Source organism: Punica granatum, chromosome 2 (genome assembly GCF_007655135.1).
Source record: "Punica granatum isolate Tunisia-2019 chromosome 2, ASM765513v2, whole genome shotgun sequence".
Classification (NCBI taxonomy): Eukaryota; Viridiplantae; Streptophyta; class Magnoliopsida; order Myrtales; family Lythraceae; genus Punica; species Punica granatum.
The window spans coordinates 4,804,959-4,825,657 of NC_045128.1; the positions used below are offsets into that span (position 1 = coordinate 4,804,959).

Here is a 20,699-nt window from a genome sequence, read left to right on the forward strand (position 1 = left end):
TAAATTTAATAAAAGGAAATACGATATTTAAAATACCGCAATAATAAATATAGACTATATAATTTATATCGTAAATTATTGTGATGCCCTTATTAGACTATATTCTATTATAAATAATCTATATATTGGCCGATGAATACATAATGTATATATTCTAATGCATATTTTCATCCCTTGTATATATTTCATTGAGCTATATACATATAAATTATTCTATTATTAAATAATTAATTAATCAAATTTTAAAAAAATTATATGAGAATATTTCATTCATTTACAAGAATATAACAATTTCCTTAAGGTAAATCGATAATGTGTTAACGTGAGATAGTTTTGTTTTTTATTTTTAATAATGTGGTGCCATGAGATTTCAATTCGGACTTTATTTTCATATATATATATATATATAATAGTTAAAAGAAAAACCGAATTTATCCATGATGTGTGGGAACCTTAGGGGCGGTTTGGATTCAGAGTTAAAGTTACTTTGATTTTGATCGTGGAAATAGACAAATGAGATGTGATTATAAATTTGATTTGAAAAACATGTGCTTTTGTTGTATAGTGTGTTAAGTTAAAGTTAAAGTTAAAATTTTTGAATTGAAAAATGTGTATTTTTGTTATATAGTGTGTTGAATTAAAATTAAAATTAAAGTTAAAATTAATTGTTTTTGAAATCCAAACGAGACATTATCGTACTTGGGCCGCACCATCTAATGAGTTAGATCCGAGGCCGTTGGTCGCCCTTTCAGCATTAGCAGGAGCTATCCCTCATTGGCCAACGGCTGTGCAACGAGGGAGCGCCACGTCAGCAGCTCTGAGCTCACCTTCGTTTCCCTCGTCATCGTCATCCTATTAACCTCCTCCTCTCGCTTCGCCTCTGCTATCCTCGCTCACACTCTCTCTCTCTATCTGTTTCTCTCTCTAGACCTCCATGAAAGTGGGCTTCACCGCGAAGCCGCACTGCCTGACGCTCACCTCCGGAGCTGCGCTTTCTCCAGCCAAGCTCAGGCTGCTGCTGCGGGAGTTCCTCGGGAACTCTCACAAGCTGAGACGTCCCGGCGGGCTCCGCTCCAGGAGGAAATGCCGGAAGCTGAGCCTGCTTCAGCTCCAGTCTCCTCCTTCCTTACTCGTCCGATCTTCTTTCGGCCCAAATTCAGCCCTCGTGGTGGTCGTCGCCGTCGTCACTCTGTCTGCTATCTCCGTCTACTACTTCAACCGGTACGCCAGAAAGATGAAGAACGCCAAACAGGTCGGTAATCGTTCATTCATTCAGCAGTGTGCTCCTCGATGTTTCTTCCGTTCACGGTGCTCCTCCTGCCCCTCCCACCGGTCTTCTTGGTAGAATTGATCGGTGTCCTAAGACGATGTCTGAAAGCATGCACTTATTCTATTGCTTCTTCACAAAATGTGGAACCCTAATCATGGAGCCCGAGTCGGATTTTTAAAACATACACAATCTGAAATCCACATACCCATATACCATAAAAGTTATGAGGTGATTTCCATATCCATCAGTTACATATCTAAACACAAAAAAAAAAAAAAGAGAGTAGAAATGGGATGATCACAGCAGGGCATATGCCTTGGAGTAGCTCCATTTATGAACACCTTTCATTCATCGGCCACAATGAGAAGATTTTCGCCTTCTCATTCGGTTCATTGCTGCTTGAAACATCCCAGTTTTTCCATCTTCTCTAGTAGCTGGACTTCCCTTTAGTTTTCCATTTTCCGAAAACGGCACTTTATCCTGCAATGTTATGTTCACTTCTCTAGCCTTTGACTGACCAGGACTGGAATTCTGGGAAACATTTGGGCCTACGACTGGTGCTTCCCCATCATCACCAAATGACATAGCAGATGATATTAGGGGTTTTGCCTGATGGTCAATGCCTGCTCCAGGTCCTGATTCTCTTCCGCTATCACTTCGATGTTGCTGCAAATTTCGGTATCTAATCTTAAAATTGAAAATCTGATGTTCCTTCAGATGCTCTCAGCGTCAACAAGATTCAATTAACCTTTCTAATATGTTAGGGGAAGTTTTCTCCATTAGTTTACATAATCTGTTCGAATTTGAAACATGATCAAAGGCCTACTTCTTCACCTTATTTGCGTGTACAGGATCATTAGGCTGCAGAGACAGCGAGTGAGAGGAGGCGTACTGAAAAATCTCGAGAAACCTTGCGAGGCCATAGCCCGTAGCCTTTTGCCACGATATAACTGCAAGATCCCCTGCTTTGTTCCTCAGCTCCAGCAATTTCCAATCGATGGCATCTTCATGTTTTGCCAGAATATCCCTGCAGAAATAATTGTAGATGTACTCTGTTCCCTAAAACAAGAGACAAACATAAAAGACGATCCACGGCATAGCCTTGTACAGATCAATACGGACAGAGATTAGTTTTTAGATTTCGAAAGCATACATTTGTTTTGCTGTGCCAGAGATAGATGAAAAATGCCAATTTAGCCTCATCATACAATGGTAACCTTCAAGAGAGCAAGACATAAAACAGCGATTGACATATCGAAGCTTCCAAAAATCTGGTGATAAGATCAAGATTGCACTTAGTGCCTTTACGGGTTCCAAATAGAAACGCCTACCAAGACATGAAAGGGTCCCCGAGTCTCTCACACACTGTAGCAAAAGCTACTAGGATCCTAGAGAAACAAATAAATTACAGTATGTAAATGTCATGGACTTAGGATTTAAACTTAATATTTGAGATGAATATTGGAGACGGCAAAGAAATATCGATGTCCGAGCGTAGATACCAGTATTGACACCAGAACAGAAGCTGCTCGACCTGTGGCTGGTCCTTCTCGACCATCTTAAAGCACTTGAAGGCCGGGTAAGCATAACCGAAAACCAACCTGTTGGGGTGTTTAATTCTTTAACGATTTGTCATAAAAAAAAATAAATGGAAAACGATATGGGTACAGTAGAACAGAAAAATAGCGAAGATGACAGCATACGTACAGAAGCGCACTCGAAAGAAAAGATCCCATCAATGCCTTCCCCGCTCAAACATCAAAGAACAGTCAATTGAGTTTCTCAGAGGACGAAGACCTGAATGCACGAAAGTGAATCTCGGATTAAGAACTGGGAAATTCAAACGGAAAAGATGTGATGTTCCTTCCTAATTTCGAGTTAATTTGATAACCAAAAGATAAAACTAGAAAAAACATGAAAGAAATTGAACAAAAACTTGTAGTGAACTGACATATACTTAAAGTTCATGGTCAGTCATGGAATGGAAGCACAGCTATGATACATCTTTAAAGACGCGTGATTACAGATCAACAATGTAAAACTCACTGGAATGGACTCGTTGCCAGAAGGGGAAGTTTTGCAATGAAAATATGAAATGAAATCACTATAGGAATGCTTCCATTTTGTCTGGATTCTCCGTTCAAAACACAGACTTGTGCCCACAACTAAGTTGATTGCCGAACGCGTTCAACAATTTTCCACAGACTGCCTTTTGTGCATCACTGGAAAACTCTAATTCGAGTGCCAATTTTCAGAGTTTTGTACATCAAACAGTTGGTTTTTGCATGAAAAGCCGAAACAGCACTGGAAGGACTGGGCGTAGAGGGATGAAGACAGACCAGAAAGGGAAGAGAGCGTCTACCGGTTGATGAAACCATGACAAGAACAGGGCAGAGAAGATGTTCCGAGATAACTGCCTGCAACCGTTTTCTATGTTACTTCAGAAGGACTTTGGTTGTCCTTTTGCCATTTCCAGGAAACGGTGTTTTATGGGGAAGCGACGTGTGAGAGACGCAATAACTGTCTTTGAGGATTTCCCTCCCAAAATATTGCTACTTGGTCTGAATGCATAAATTTTAACAGTCGACTCTTATAAAAAAAAATCACAAGAGGAGTTTTATTTTTTAGTGAGTCAACCATAAATTGTGTTTCATGTTACTAGAATTTATGTAAGAAGAGTTTTACTTTTTAGTGGGTTGACCTGGATTAGACAATAAATTGTGTTTCATGTGACTAGAATTTATCTGTATTACATAAATTCAAATCATCTACTTTACAACACGCCCCATAAATCCCACATCGGTTGTGTAAGGGGAAGATATGAGATTTATGTAAGGCCCGATAATCTCATACGCAGCTAGTATTTTTAAGTGACGTGCCTAGCGAGGACATTATATATGGTATCAGAGGACGTTATATATGGTATCAGAGTCGACCATGGCCCACAACTATGCTGGATTGCAGGTAGGAGTTCTGGGGCTACCCACGAGTCCGAATCCGTGAGAGATATGTATTGGACCCCTGCATGAGAGCTTAGTGAGGACGCTGGGGCTAGGGGGAGATTTGTCACTCCCTGTGAATCACACATCCCTTGTGCAGGGGAGAAATCTACGATTTATATATAAGGCCTAATGGAGATCTAGAATTTATATGTGAGGCATAATGATCTCATAAACGGCTAGTATTTTTGAGTGACGGAGGTAGAGCACGTTACACTTTACTAAAGAAAAATCATACAAGAGAATAGATCCCCCCATAAAGAAGAATCAAATCATCCATATCCTGGGTCTCCCGTTGGATGAGGAATCAAAATTAATTTAATTTAATTTGTTTAATATAATTTTAAACTGAAAATTCGATTAAATAATGAAAAGGAAATCTCGTGAAAGGTCAATGAACACCTAATTAATGAAAAGATCAGTTGTTCTCAGGAACCACAAACATAATCAACGGATATAGGTGTTACAATATATATATATATATATATGTATATGTATATGTAACCAGCCATTTCTTTTTTTGGTTGATTATTAACCACCCATTTCACTACTCCACCGCTATTTTCTCCCCCATCTTCTCTCTTTTCACTATTTTCTCTATCCTCTCTCTCTTTACTTTCTTTCTCCCATGATCCCATGACACAATTTATTCTTTTGTAGTTTTAATTAATTTCATTAATTGCGCACTACATAATAACATGTATATATATAAGAAAAATTATAACAAATAATTATAATTCTTAAGATAGTTTAAAAGCACAAGAAAAAAATATAAGATAGTCCGTGCACAACACGGGTAAGTTTTTTTGTATCATAAAAGAAAATTTGATGGTAGTTTTAGTAACTTTATTTATCGTGAAAATAGCCATTTTAAAAATAAGAATTATAAATTCAAAGTTATTAGGTGTAGAGGAAGTTAAAAGGTCAAGAGTAATTTTATTGTTTTTAACTACCTTATTTTTCTCCAAAACTCCCCACCATCTTGTCCCTCTCATTGATATCTCCCAGTCTCCCTCTTTCCTCTCTCTCTCATCCCCTCCTATTTCGACTGTCTCGCCTGCTCTTACTCTCTCATCTCACAATCTGCAGTCTTCTTAAAAAAACACTCATTAATATTTTAATTAATGAAAATACTTTTTAAGTGCTATATGATTTAATTGCTATAAAAATGTAAATATGTTAGAAAATTAAGAAAATAATTATATTTTTTAAGAGATTATAAAAGGGCAAGAAAAAAGTTACATAACGTCGTGCTTAGCACGAGCATGCATCATGTGTTACAAAAGGGGGAAAGGGTGAAATGATGTAACTTTTCCCAAAATGCCCATTGTAAAATAAAATAAAAATGAGCAATTAAAAGTTAAAATAAATTAAAAGTGAGTACTTAAATATATATTTTAGAAAATTAAGAAAACCAATTATATTTTTTAAGAGATTATAAAAGGGTAAGAAAAGAAATTACGGAACGCCGTAACAATTTAATATCAAATTACTATGACATTAATATGTTCTTTTTTTGTCATCTTTCCAATTTGTCCATGCGTAGAGCAGGTGCGCACAATCTAATTTTGATTGGTTAATGTGTAAAAGTGGTGGCAATATATATAAACATGTGTAATAGTGCCCTTAGTGCCCACCAAATTAAACTAGAACATTTTTTTTCACAGTATACAATAAATACTCATAAAATAAAGTTCAAATTAATATTTTGCATGAATATAAAATTTTCTTCACAAAATAAATACTTATAAAATAAACCTTAAATTGATATTCTGCATTTAATATATAAACTAACAGTGAGCAACAACATGAAATGATAGCAAGACTTCTATGCTCTGCCTCTGTTCATTCTCCTCTCATTCCTGTTTTCAGTTTGGCCAATGATACTGCCACATAAATCTTGTTTGCGATTTCTTCGGTGAATGCAAAGTAGGCAGCTCTCCAACTCTTTTTGAATATCAGAATCCCGATTGCTCCCCAGAATCCAATCGCGAAACCAAGCATTACAACTCCATAAAATGTCACCTTATCCAACGGAGCTGAGCCACCCATGTTTCCCTGCTCGGGGTCTTTGGAGGTGTGGGTGCCTCCTCCTGACCCGGACACTTGTTTAAAAGTGGATCGCCGCAGAGTAAAGGATTCCCTGAATATATGGAATGATTGGACACATAAAGAGAATCTAGCAGACTGCTATCTGGAATTTTACCTGTGAGGTTGTTATCCGACGGGTTTAGGGGGCTTAACATTGTCAGAAGAGATATGCTTGGTGGAATTTCCCCTGAAAGTTGGTTCCCTGAGAAGTCGAGCGACTCCAGCCACTTCATGTCCCCAATCTTTTCCGGGATGTTCCCCGAGAGAAGGTTGTGGGATAGATTCAAACTGTTCAATGCGGTTAGTGATGTCAGCTCGTGTGGAATCAGCCCGGAAAAGTTATTGCTTGAGAGGTCCAAAGAAAACATGAACTTTAGGTTTCTAGTGTATTAAAGCTCTCTTCCTTTCATGACCTCCGCCACTGGTTCTTGATCCCAATAGGTCGGAGATTGGACCACCGCAGAACATGCAATTTGAGAATCATTCAGTTCAGGCGAGGATGAACAATGAGACATGCCAATCTGGGAGCCAAAGCAACGTGGAATTGTTCCATGCAGGTTGTTAGCTGCCAAGTCTAAAAGCTGCAGTTGGAACAATGAGCACAAATGCATGGGAAGAGATCCAGTGAAATGATTCTCTCGAAGTCTAAGGGTTCGTAATGACTGAACTTCCCACCCAATCCATGCAGGTAAAACTCCGGATAGCTTATTCTCTCCAAGATCCAACATCTGCAATCCCAATAGGTTTCTAAAGGAATCTGGGACTTCTCCATGGAGACTATTGTTGTTCAGGTGTAGAGACCAGAGGCGAACATTTCCGATGGAACTCGGAATAACTCCAGACAGTTTATTGGATGAAAAGTTTATGAGAGACAGTTAAGACGCATTCCCCCAACAGTTGGGGATCCAGCCTGATAGCTTGTTTCTCGAAAGGTCCAAAGAAAGTACAGACCTTAATTTACACAATGAAGTCGGTATTGGGCCGGTTAGAAGGTTATCATTGAGAAACAAATATTCCACTCCCAGATTTTCACCAATACTTGGTGGAATAAATCCTGAGATCAGGTTGTGGGAGAGATCCAATGACGCCATTGTCGAAGAGAAGTTAAGAATTCTCCCTGAGATGAAGTTGTTGGATAGATCTAATGTCCTCAATTTCAGGTCAGTTGCCAACCATTGCGGCATCTCTCCGGAAATGTTGGTGCTGGACAAACTGAGTGTATCGGCATCCTTTTGTGATCTGATCCAATGTGGGAACTCTGTTCCGAATCTGCAAGATCCCATCCTGATGGAAATGAGTCGAATTGGAGGCGTCCAGTCAGAGTCCAGCTTGACAGTCAAATGGTTATTGCTGATGTCTAGGTACTTCAATCCCAAGAGATTCGTGAAATGCAATTCAGAAACTGCGCCTTCCAATGAATTATTAGAAAGATCCAAGAATTCGAGCCTTGAAAGTTGTCCCAAACCCTCCGGAATAATGCCCGTGAAAAGATTACTGCTCAGGTCCAACCGTCATAAGGACGACAATTGCTCCAATGACCTTGGGATAGGCCTCTGCAGCTTGTTTCTCGAGAGATCTAATTCCATCAAGCTACACAGCGTTCCTAAGGAATTGGGAACTAGACCGGTGAATGAGTTGTGGTTGAGGATTAGGTGTTTTAAACTCTTGAGATTCCATAACCAGTCTGGCAGTTCGCTGGAATACCTATTTTCTTGCAGGCTCAAGAACTCGAGGCCAAATGCACAGAATCCACTGGAACTTCTATCGATCTCCCCTTGAAGTTGGTTGTATTCCAAACTCAAGATCCGCAGGCGGCATTTGTCTCTAATGAAAATCGAGAAACCTCCTTCAATGCTGTCAAGCCAATTATCCCAAAGATCGAGGTGAACCAAGCCGTTAAGATTACTGAACCAAATAGGAATGGAACAGTTTAGTTCGTTGCCAGAGAGATCGAGATGTGTGATAGATGTCATATTCCGCAAGAAAGTAGGAATGGGGACTCGAAGAAAATTCAATGAGAGGTCGAGGTATTGGAGTCTGGCGAGAGAGCTAGAGTTGAAGAGACCAGGGGATATACTAAATGCGTCGAGCGAGCAAGAGCTCAATGCCAAGTGCAATAGGGAAGGAAGCGTGTTGAGTACCAGCATCAGATCCTGTGCTTTTCTTGGAGATACACCACTCAAGTCGAGGTACTTTAAAGCCACGAGACGAGAAATCCAGTGGGAACGGGCCAGGAGTAAACCATAATTGAAATGAAGATCGAGGACCTCTAAATTGGTGAGATTTTCCAGGTGGGGAGGAACCGCTCCTTGAAAACCAACGTTCAAGAGGTTCAGGTAACTCAGGTGTTTCAACGAACCTATGAATGCAGGGATAGGAGTGCTGCCATTTATACGAAGGCCGGTGAGGTTGAGGTGGTTCAGGTACCTCAGCCTCAGGAGAGAAGGGCTCAGCTCTGAGGCTTGGACTACTGCATCTGATAGTTGCGGCAATCCCCATGATAAAAAAGGGTCGGTTGTTATTGTTACCTGGGGGAGTATTTCGAGCCTGTAACCTGTCCAGTGGCTCTATCGCAGCTCAACCCTTCCCAGTCGCAGCAATCTTCTCCTTCCCAGGAGCGGAGGAAGCCATTCGATGAGTTCAACTCAAGACTTTGCTTGAATTCGGGCAGCGCATCTCTTTCTTCTCGTCTGCACAACAGTGCAGTTGAATTTCCACAGGAACGACGCCATGAGCTGCCTATGAGGAGCAACAACACACCGAATAATCATCCAACCCGGGACTTGATGATATCTTCCCATGATCACGATGCGGAAACGATTGTGGAGATTTTTTCTATGGATCAACTCTGCCTCTTCTCGGCCACTTATCACACGATAATCCACAAACTTTACTGTATTTAGTCAGTGAACGGGTCAAGTCAACATGAAAAATAAAATTTTTCAAAATATCCAATAAGATAAAATAATCATCAATTCAAAATATCAAACAGTTATTTACGTAGTATCTCATTATTATTAGAAAATTATTTGTGAAACATTAAATATTAAAATAAGGAATTTTCGGACTATTGATAAATAAAAATGCAATATTTCTATAAAATAATTATTTCGGAGAAAATAATAAAAAATAATTGATAAGTGATTGTTCATACTATATTTTCTTCATATGATATAGTTATCGATATCGAAGAAAAATCCTTATAAGAATTAAAGTTGTTGACTAAAACTCCTAAGAAATATATATATAAATTTGGATATCTTTTGTATAAATTGTTCTTATGTGATAAGACGCCATCCCATTGTAGGGTGGCACCTATAGGGTCCATCGAATTAGTCACGACTTGAATTTGAAGTATGACTTGGGGAGCTTCAAACACAATGGAGAAAAATTCACATGTGAAAATTCATCAAAAATAAAAAAGGAGAAACGATTTTTATTCGAGAACCTACCATTTATTCCTATTAAACATAGTGGAAAGAACCCGCATGTGACAATTCATTACAAAAAAAGGAGAAACGACCTTCATTCAATAACCTACCATTGATTGAATCTATAGGGTCCATTGAATCCCTTACCATTTGAATCTCGATTAGGACTTGGGGAGCTTCAATTATAGAGGAGAAAATCTACCTGTGACAATTCATAAAAAACAAAAAAAATATTGGAGAGAAAAAAAGAAAAGAGCAGAGAAACGGTTTTCCTCCGGAAACTACTATTTGTTATTTGTCGAGGAACTTGAATAGTATAAAACACATATTTATAGTCAATTGAAGAGATGCCTAATTTAATAAGAGGAAATATGATATTTAAAATACCGCAATAATAAATGTAGACTATATAATTTATATCTTAAATTATTATGATACCCTTATTAGACTATATATTTCATTGTAAATAATTTATATATTGGCCGATGAATATATAATGTATATATTCTAATGCATATTTTCTTCCCTTATATATATATATATATATGTCATTGAGCTATATACATATAATTTATATAAACTATTATTACATGATTAATTAATCAAATTTAAAACAATTTATATGAGAATATTTCATTCCTTTATAAGAATATATCAATTTCCTTAATGTAAATCGATGACATGCCAATGTGAGAGAACTCCGTTTTTTATTTTTGCTGACGTGATGGTATGAGAATTCAGTTCGGATTTTGTTTATATATATATATATATAGATTAGTAAAAGGAAAAACCAAATTTATCCTTGATGTGTGGGAGCTTTATGGTCCCGGGACCCCACTATAGATTGAGTTAGATCCGAGGCCGTTGGTCGCCCTTATAGCATTAGCATGAGCTATCCCTCATTGGACGGTCCCCGGTCTCCCGAAACGGTTCCGTTACGGGACCATAAAACTTTCCCGAGACAACTCCTGTGGGTCCCGAAGACTGCCAACGGCTGTGCAACGAGGGAGCGCCACGTCAGCAGCGCATGAGCTCACCTTCGTTTCCCTCGTCATCGTCATCCTATTAACCTCCTCCTCTCGCTTCGTCTCTGTTATCCTCGCTCGCGCACTCTCTATCTGTTTCTCTCTCTAGACCGCCATGGAAGTTAGCTTCACCGCGAAGCCGCAGAGCCTGACGCTGACCTCCGGAGCTCCGCTCTCTCCGACCAAGCTCAGGCTGCTGCGGCGGGAGTTCCTCGGGAGCTCTCACAAGCTGAGGCGTCCCGGCGGGCTCCGCTCCAGGAGGAAATGCCGGAAGCTGAGCCTGCTTCAGCTCCAGTCTCCTCCTTCCTTCCTCGTCCGAGCTTCTCTCGGCCCAAATTCGGCCCTCGTGGTGGTCGTCGCCGTCGTCACTCTGTCTGCCATCTGCGTCTACTACTTCAACCAGTACGCCAGAAAGAAGAAGAACGCCAAACAGGTCGGTAATCGTTCATTCATTCCGCAGTGTTCTCCTCGATGTTTCTTCTTTTGACGGTGCTCCTCCCACCGGTCTTCTTGGTAGAATTGAGCGGTGTTGGTAGTGATACTCTATTACTCTTTCCTAATCGGATTGCTTAATTGGCTTCGGTGAACTACATATTACACGAGAGCTGCAATTTTGAATCTGCCAGTGGTTGGAACTTAGTGATGATCTCATCTTCATCTATAGAAAAATGATGCCGAATTTAGCTTGTCAAGATGATTTTTTTTTCCTTTTAAATTTAAAAGTTAAATTTTCAATGGAGGTATCTGAGGCTGCGGAACTCTTAGAATCATAACAATACTTAAGGTCAGCATTTAAATTGCATCGGATCATCGCAAGCTCCAGGATGTTAATCTTGCTCAGGACTTGAACTTCGATTTTCAAAAGATAGTGGTTCTAGGCTGCTCTTACAGAATGATTGGTTATAATGGTTGTAAGGTGAACCATTGTGTGGAATGGGTTGAGTTTTGCTACACGGAGATACAGATGGCCGATTTCTGATTTGTTATCTAGAGAATTTTCTATGTCCTGTGACAGCCTCTGTGGCTGGCAAGATTAGTGATCACTGTGAATTTATGATGAATTAATAGGATTCTAGGTTAATCGCCTTCTTTCTTTGTAGAGGATTCACTGGTCGGCAATCTTTTGGCTACAATTGATTGGGCAATATGTGTCCTCTTTTCCAGGTGTCTAGTACTCCAAATCTTGGACCACCCCAGACGGGCAGGGATGTCTTGAAAGATCTCAGTTCAAGTCAAATTATAGTTAATCAATCTATTACGAAGAAAAAGTCCGTGAAAACAAATGAAAGTGAAGAAAGCGACCAGAATTTGGTGGAGAGAGAACTTCAGCCGGTGCTGCAATTTGGCGAATCTGCCTCAGTTGGTGAAGAGACTTATGCATCTTCACAAGGCTCCCATCAGACTTCCAATGTTGTTACTTCTGTTGTTGATGACTCCACGATAGATGGAATTAAAGTTTTTCCTTGTCTGACTGTTACGCCCAAGTCAGATGCATTAACACAGCAGATGGCTGCAAATGAACAAATGGAATCCCTGTTGGGAGTAAAAAAAACAGAAGTGGAAAGCGACCATGAGATATTGGGTAAATCTCAGCATGCTGCTACTGATGTGCCCACATCGGTGGGAAAACATGATCATGTAGAAGCCAGCACAAAAGGTGAAACTACTGGCCACAATAGCTTTCATGAAGAGTCTGTTAGGGCTGAGCTTTACACATTCTATGAGTCACAGCAGTCAGAAGCAGAACAGACAAAAGCATCTTCTCCTTCCACTGTGGTGAACGGAAATGTCAACGGCAATGGGCTTTCTTCACTGATGAGGCATTCTATGTTCAAGGGATATAAGTTGTCAACTGATGAACACTCCAATGGTAATGGTTATGCCTCTAAAAGTTCATTATAGTATAAGGTGCATATACCATATTGTTTTTAATGTTTCAGTCCCAACATCTTCTCACATTTTACATTCTATCTAACAGAGTATACTGAAATAAATAGACGTTCTCACAGGCAATGTGCAGAACAATGCAGTTGTCTCATTAAATAAAATAGGTTCTTCACGCAAAAGGAAAGGCACTGGAAAAGGCTCAGGAATTCTAACAGGCAAGGAAAGGAAATACCTGCCACAGAACAACTTTGAAAATCCATCCCAGTTATATGAGTCAAATGGAGCTTTGGATACTGAACACTGGGCTGCGGAGCAAATTAGCACTTACAATCATTTGCTGAGAAGGGGGAGGTAGTCTCTTCTGAGTTGTCTTCACCAGAAACTCTTATGCTACTGTTCTGTTGAATGTGTTAGATACTGCTTGTCCGTCACATCTCCATGCCTTCGTTGCTCAATTGTACAATTGGGAGGTTTCCTTTACCTTTTCATGCTTGCAAAGTGCAATCTTCATGTTGACTTTCTTCATGTTGACTTTTTCATGTTGTGCTTATACTGTTTTAGAGTTGGTAATTACTTCAATAATAATCAAGCATCTTCTCGTCATGGTCTTCATCGACTATCGGCAGGGTGCGTGAATGTGTAAAATTGCTTGAAGATATGGAAGCAGTTGATCTATTAGATATGAACAAGGTACATGTTTGTCTTTTTGAATGCTAGTCGCTACTGCTCCTCTTGTAGTTTGAGGTCTTTTCTTTTCTTTTTTTTCTTCCCCCCACCCACCCCCCCCCCCCCCCCCCCCCCCCCCCCACCAACTTTTTTGCCTCAGTTTGGGTGGAATTTATCCACTACTCGTGATTTCAGGTATATCATTCAAGATTCTATGGTACGTGCAAAAGTCGTAAAGCTGTTGAAGAAGCATTCAGCTTCACCAAGTTGATTAGCAATCCAACCTTGAGCACATTTAATATGCTGATGTCTGTATGTGCAAATTCCCAGGATTCAGAAGGTTAGTCTCTCTTTTAAACTTATCTAATGATATGTGGCTTCTAGCTTCCTGTCTCTCTTAACTCTCGTGTCCATGTATCATTTTAGCTGCTTTCCGAGTTCTTCGGCATGTCGAAGAGGCTGGACTGAAAGCTGACTGCAAACTTTACACTACTCTTATTTCTACTTGCGCTAAATGTGGAAAAGTTGATAGAATGTTTGAGGTAAGTCTGGCGTTTCTGCTCCTCTGATCATTCTACTCAAATAAACTTCAATATGCAGTTGAAATGGTATCTGATTTTTAGTACCTCATTCTTCCTTTATTCAATCAAGATTTAATTGATCTTTTGGCTCTGTCATTCAATAACATGCTTATGTTCGCATAAATCAGTTAGAAAGTATTACTTGTTGCCCAAGGTTGTGGATAATGGACAGTTAATTTCTAATACCTCACTTTTCACTGTTCAAGAGGTAATGCTGAAGTACAAATTGATAACTTCAATTTGAGATACTGCTATTATCATCGAAGTTCTATTTTTCCAGCTGCAAGTCCACTATGATCCTATTATGCAGTTAGTAAAGCTTCAACTTTTTGTAAGTATAATATATTGTCCTTGTTGAGTTTACCCATATTGTTGATTACAATTCCTTTCTTTAGGTGTTCCATGAGATGGTCAATGCTGGAGTTGAACCTAATGTTCATACATATGGGGCACTTATTGATGGTTGTGCTAGAGCTGGCCAAGTTGCCAAGGCCTTTGGTGCTTATGGGATTATGAGGTCCAAAGTACGATTCCATGGTTTTTCCCCTCTGCTTTGAGTATCAGTCGACTGTACTGTTAATTCTTCTTGCTTCTTGGCAATAGTTTATTGGTGGGGCTTAATATATATTTCTCTAGTTATTTGTCCCTTGAGATACCCTGCGAAATCTTTACTGCAGAGATTCTTTGTGCAGTAGAACGTGAAGCCAGATCGAGTGGTATTTAATGCCCTCATCACTGCTTGTGGTCAAGCTGGAGCAGTGGATCGTGCTTTTGACGTCTTAGCTGAAATGAGGGCTGAGATACATCCAATAGACCCTGATCACATAACTGTGGGTGCCCTGATAAAGGCATGTTCACATGCTGGTCAGGTAGGGCAGCTAGCTTCTTACTAAATAAAAGAGTTGCTCTTCTTTTATTGTCTCTCTCATGTGCTAATTCTGGCATTCTGTTCACTTCATTTAGTATCAAATGTTGTTGATAGGTTGATCGGGCAAAAGAAGTGTACAAGATGATGGATGAGTACAACATTAAGGGTACCCCTGAGGTCTACACTATAGCTGTTAATTGCTGCAGCTTGACTGGTGATTGGGAGTTCGCCATGACTGTGTACAATGATATGATAAAGAAAGATGTGGCCCCTGATGAGGTCTGCATTGAGTTTCAGAATTCAATGTTATTATGGTAGAGCAGCAAAGAAAGTAAAGATTTTTAGTCAGTTGACCAATAGCTTCATGATTAAGTTCAATTGATTCTGCTGCTTCCATTCATAATATTGGATTTCCCTTTTGGTAATAAATATATCATGCAATGAGTGGCATTCTTCAATTATCTTACATCACTATTATCATGGAAAACCAAATATTCATCAATCTTTTTGTTTGATACTCAATGCAGATGTTTCTCAGTGCATTGATAGACGTTGCCGGGCATGCTGGAAATGTTGATGCTGCTTTTGAAGCAGTGAATAAAGCGAGGAAAGATGGAATGCATCTTGGAATCATCTCATATAGCTCGCTTATGGGAGCTTGTAGTAATGTATGTCAATTGTGGGCCTGAATCTTGCAGTCTTAAGTCTTCTGATCAATGTAGAAAAGGGCATTATTTTTTATACTTTACTCAAAAATTAAAAAGATGGATCCTGAAATATATATTTAGCAGATAGTTATTATTTTGGTTTTTCTTTTGCCAAGAAATTAATTCAATCAAAACAGAAATCCAACCGGCCAAGCTAGCTGGTTAATCAAGTCAGCAATAGGACAACTGTTAGGACAGTATTGGTTTATATTTTGTGAACGCTCTTGAAGTTCTTCTGTGGCCTCTCCATGTTTTTGTAGTGTTCGCTAGTTCTTAGGAAACTATGACATTAAGATCACACGACCCATTGCTCATATCCTGGAGTAAGAGATTCTTAAACATTTGTTTCAGGCAAAAAGCTGGGAGAAGGCTCTTGAGGTATACGAGGACATGAAGTCTATTAAAATGAAACCAACAATCTCAACCATGAATGCTTTGATCACTGCATTGTGTGAGTCTTAACTAGTTCCATGCTATCACTTTCTGCATATTGCACTTTTTGGATTAGCATTGCGAGTAATCTCATGTAGCTGGACTGAATCTTAATCATTTTGGAGAAGGCATTGTTAGTATGTTGAATGCTTTATGATGGCAAGGCATTAGCAATTTCATATTTGGGTTACCTAGAACCTTGTTAACCTACGATCAATTTTTGATGAATTCAGTGACCTTTTCTTTGCAATAATGCCCATCATTTGACTAAGCTTAAAGGCCTATAAACTGCTCATCAATTTATTTAGACTGATTTAAGACTGCTCGAGACTGCTTGAGAGGTATATTATTAATATACTAGATACAGTTCTTTCTTAAGGTGTTATTGGGAAGCTCTACTTCTGTTCAACCACTAGTGGACAGAGATAGCTTTTATTCGCAGAAGATATTTGAGCTTCTGGCGAATCTCAAACTCCGTACTGTTAAATTATCAATGGTTAAGTTTGATGCCATAGGCTGCATTTGTGCTTCGTTCTTTGGGAGGTCAATGGATGTGAAACTCTTGTTCAGATAAATTATGTACTACGGTATTTCTTGCATTCTGTATGATGAACAATACAATTTTGTTGAAGTGCAGGTGATGGGGATCAGCTACCAAAAGCAATGGACATTTTGAGAGATATGACTACTTTTGGTTTGTGCCCGAATGCAATAACATACTCAATACTCCTCGTGGCAAGTGAAAAGTAAGTGCATTGAAGATATCCTTTCTACAAGATTTTTTTTAACCAAGATTTTAGGAGCTTTTATGTTCTGTCTCTTAATGTGCAAATTTACCCATCCATTTGTAGAAAGGATGATGTGGAAGCTGGCATTACACTTTTCTCTCAAGCTAAAGAGGATGGTGTTGCCCCTAATATTACCATGTGCAATTGTTTGATTGGTAAGTCCGAAGAAACAAGAAGGGGTTCTTATGCCTCTGCTCGGGCAAAAGGAGTTCCTGCAGCATATTTATTCTAATGATGATAAATGTTTCTAGACCTTTCATCTTATTCTACATTGATATTTTTTTTTTCATGAAATGCAACTCTAGATAAATAATAAATTATATTATTTTCTTAAGCGGTCATTCTGGCTGATCACAGGGCATATTTTACAAGCCAAAAAAAAAAAATCTTCTGCAGTGGATATAGTAAATCAATTGCCGTGGTCAAAAGCACAAGCAGAGCTAATTTAAAATGCTCAAATTGAAACCTCTGATTTGTCTATTGATGAGATATTCCAGACGCATGTGACGTTTAGTTGGTTGTTACTGAAAATGACAGCTAGGTCTTTATTCTTTTTTTCATTATAAGGGAGGCCTATAGGCCTAGTACAATGAAATAGAAATCCTAATTACTAATACAGGGGCACAAGTAGTCTCATGAGATATCAAACCTGGAACCCCCTGGTTACTTCTCATTAACCTTGTTTATCTCTTGAATCTACAAATGCACTTGCCATTCTGTAGAAGTCAGGCTTAGTTGCCTATGAAGAACTGCAGATTTACGTTTATCATCCTGTCAGTCAATAAAGTTATACAAACTTGTAACATATGCAGTGCTTTTAGGAGCATTATTTTTCACAATTACTTCTCCAGTATTGTTAAATCTAAGCAGCTCTTGATCCGGTCTCTTTGAAGGAATGTGCTTGAGAAGATATGAAAGGGCATGTGCACTTGGAGAGCCTGTTTCATCAGTCAACATGGGGTGGCCACAGATTAACAGTAAATGGTAATACAGTTCTCTTGCTTTCTGAGTTGCAATGCTCTTATTGTTAATCCATGAGATGTGCTTGAGCATTCATGGAAAAAATGATGTATCTTTTGACTCGCTTACATCTTAGCCTATGATAAATTTCTCCATTCCGTTCCTGCACTTTGTTTTGAACATTTACTTAGGATATATGCAAACTATTTTGGATGGAAGTAATAGCGATCTGACTTATGAGAAAAGGTGTGAATACAAGACATTTTAACAATTGCTACAGAGTAACTACCACAGCATGGAGATGCTGTCTGTGTTTTCCTTCAAGAACCTTTGCTTTGACAATATCTGTGAGATGACAATAATAACTTTTGGCTGAAGTGATACTGCATCCTTTTCTCTTTTTTTTTTGGGGTTTTATTTTATTTATTTATTCAATTTTTTCCCGGTTCAGGACCTCACTGGCCTTGACAGTCTACCGCGAGACTATTGCTGCTGGCATCACCCCAACCAATGAAGTTGTTTCACAAATTTTAGGATGCCTGCATTTTCCATATGACATATCCTTGAGAGATAAAATCATCGAGAATCTTGGAGTATCTGCAGACACATCGCGATACTCTAATCTTTGCTCCTTAGTAGAGGGTTTTGGGGAGTATGATCCTCGTGCTTTCTCGTTACTTGAGGTAATATCAGTTCGCTATGTAACTTTCCATGTGCATGAGTTGGTTTATTCTCATCACACTGTTTAGTTTCTCAAATTTCTGATTGTTCTCACAGGAAGCTGCTTCCCTTAAAATTGTTCCATGCGTCTCCTTTAAACAAAGTCCACTTGTCATTGATGCAAAGGCTATGCAAATTCACACTGCTCAGGTGTGTCCTCTTTTGAACTATAGTAAAATGAATTTCTTTGGCATTTGGTTTTCACATCTTGAGCATATTGAGCTCTTGAAAAGCTGCTAAGTTACTGCTACGTTATTGTAGATATGTTATTTGATAACACCTGGTGCAGTCATTAAATTTCATGTTGTTCAAAGAAATGCTAGTGTAATTTCATGTCATATACAGATATTGTACTTTCAAAGGTGTCAAGTCATACTGATAATCTTGGATTACTGATGCCATTGATTATCCTTCTGGCTCTTTTGGGGTGCTTAAAAAGGAGTTGACACAGTGATATCACTGCTTTATAATGCGTTGTCTATTCCATTCTTTTGCCTTTCCATTATCTCAAACAAGAAGTTTGTGATTTCCGAAAGAACAGAAGCATCTTCACAGTTTTGCTGATGTTCTGTCGAATTGTTTTAGGTATACATCTTGACGGTCCTAAGAGGCCTTAAGCATCGACTTGCTGCTGGTACTTACACTATCCTACTTGTTTCTATATTGAATTTATCAGTTAATTCAGTGCCGTGATGAGTTGTCATTCTTTGTATCATAAAGCCACCACCTCTTTTAAAAGGTTAATCTCCTCATCTGGGCTCTTGCCAAAATTCACCTCATGTTCATAATTTAGCCTGAATTGAAGAATCATTTATACGCTTTTAAGGGCAATAAATTTCTCGAGTCTTGGAAACAATATGCAGGATTCTGTCTGCCTTCCCCTTCTCATAAGTCTAGCCTGAATCGAAATCCTTTCCTGTAGAATTTGAGCGTAGTATCTTTACACAAATTGTTTCTGGACAATATCGTTGCTCAGCTGAAATAAGTAATGGTTCTGTTTTTCCCTTTCTGCAGGTGCAAAGTTACCCAACATTACCATTTTACTGCCAGTAGAGAAAACTCAAATTGCATCTCCTCACGGGGAGAAAACTATTAATGTTGCTGGAAGGTAACAATATCCATTCATATGATTTGACATTCATTTTAGTCTTTCTTGTTGCAATCAACTCGGCATGGATGAGGGTCGACGCAATACGCATAAGCTACTGCTGGGATTAAAAGTTGTATGTGATTTCATACAGTTATGCAATTCTGTTTTCACATTTGAATTTCGATGAGCTATTCATATAGATTGTTGAAAGGTGCTGATCATCATTGGCATTCTCATGAAGCAACATGGTTTACGTTGGACTTAAAACTTTTGCTGAACATATACTCCATATACATCTGATTAAACTCGTTAGAATGGGGTGTTATTCCATTCAGTTAGACCATAGTTAATCTCGATTTTCTTTGTTTAACTACTGTTTCATTGGTTTGACGGCCGCCCAAATTTGCCATTTTCATCTACAGGATTAGCCAAGCAGTTGCAGCACTGCTAAGAAGGATGAGATTACCATACCAAGGAAACGAGTCATACGGGAAGATCAGAATAAATGGGCTTGCACTGAGCAGATGGTTTCGACCGAAGCTTGCATCTCCGTTCAGTGGAAAGCATGGGGAGTTCGGTTCTCCTCTGTCCAGAATAGGAAAGGGGATTGCTCATCAGCAGCGGAACATTAGAACTGGTAATCTGTCCTTGGACTAGTAGCTGAGCACAGAGCCTTAATTGAAACCAGGAAAGAGCATCAAGATAGAGCGCGCATTTTTCCCCATAGACAGGCTTATAAAATCGACTCAGAGACCAATGTTGTGAGGTTGAGACTTGAGAGCTCCTTTGGTGACAGTTGTGAAGCCCCATTGGATTTCTCATTCTACAACTGCAGAGTGAGATGACCAGTTTGATCGAGAGCATATTTTTGTCAGTTGCCCATGGAGTATTCTCAACATTGACGCTGGCTCTTTGTCCTGTAATACTATGATGCTTCGAAAAACCATGGTTGTAAAATAGGGGCTGTAATTGCTCCAAAACATCGTGTTATAGAGAAAATATGGCCGTTCTTTTCGATTTTGTTCCAATCATAGCATGTTATTTTCAGCGACTTATGAATGTCGCAGTTATTTTCATATCTAGTTATATACAAAGGAAATAAGAAGACTGAAGATGATCCATGTTCATTCACTTTTTGTTAGATTTTTATTAATCGACATGTCCTGGTTGAGAGGTGCTGGATC

General features: G+C 39.0%; 2 protein-coding genes across 4 annotated transcripts; one reads left to right on the plus strand and one right to left on the minus strand.

Moving 5' to 3' along the window:
- The first annotated feature begins 679 nt into the window (after positions 1 to 679).
- Positions 680 to 20,536, plus strand: LOC116195270 (pentatricopeptide repeat-containing protein MRL1, chloroplastic). Of its 3 annotated transcripts, none has more exons than XM_031524334.1 (19): positions 680 to 1,252; positions 11,981 to 12,686; positions 12,826 to 13,054; positions 13,330 to 13,393; positions 13,565 to 13,709; positions 13,796 to 13,911; positions 14,346 to 14,474; positions 14,646 to 14,819; positions 14,933 to 15,097; positions 15,346 to 15,486; positions 15,877 to 15,976; positions 16,595 to 16,703; positions 16,809 to 16,900; positions 17,639 to 17,729; positions 18,157 to 18,388; positions 18,483 to 18,575; positions 19,011 to 19,059; positions 19,440 to 19,533; positions 19,938 to 20,536. In XM_031524334.1, the coding sequence occupies exons 1-19, from the start codon at positions 935 to 937 to the stop codon at positions 20,170 to 20,172; spliced, it is 3,282 nt and encodes a 1,093-aa protein (XP_031380194.1). In that variant the 5' UTR covers positions 680 to 934; the 3' UTR covers positions 20,173 to 20,536. The 3 variants fall into 3 exon arrangements, 2 of the variants coding, with proteins under 2 accessions (XP_031380194.1, XP_031380193.1); XR_004154609.1 differs by lacking the exon at positions 680 to 1,252 and adding an exon at positions 10,875 to 11,249 and having other exon boundaries at positions 19,440 to 19,648; positions 19,938 to 20,079; XM_031524333.1 differs by lacking the exon at positions 680 to 1,252 and adding an exon at positions 10,876 to 11,249.
- On the minus strand, positions 1,617 to 3,886 carry LOC116195271 (putative HVA22-like protein g). The gene is made up of 4 exons (XM_031524336.1): positions 2,978 to 3,886; positions 2,773 to 2,871; positions 2,602 to 2,658; positions 1,617 to 2,487 (listed from the first exon to the last, which is right to left on the minus strand). The coding sequence occupies exons 1-4, from the start codon at positions 3,004 to 3,006 to the stop codon at positions 2,382 to 2,384; spliced, it is 291 nt and encodes a 96-aa protein (XP_031380196.1). The 5' UTR covers positions 3,007 to 3,886; the 3' UTR covers positions 1,617 to 2,381.
- Positions 20,537 to 20,699: the final 163 nt, after the last annotated feature.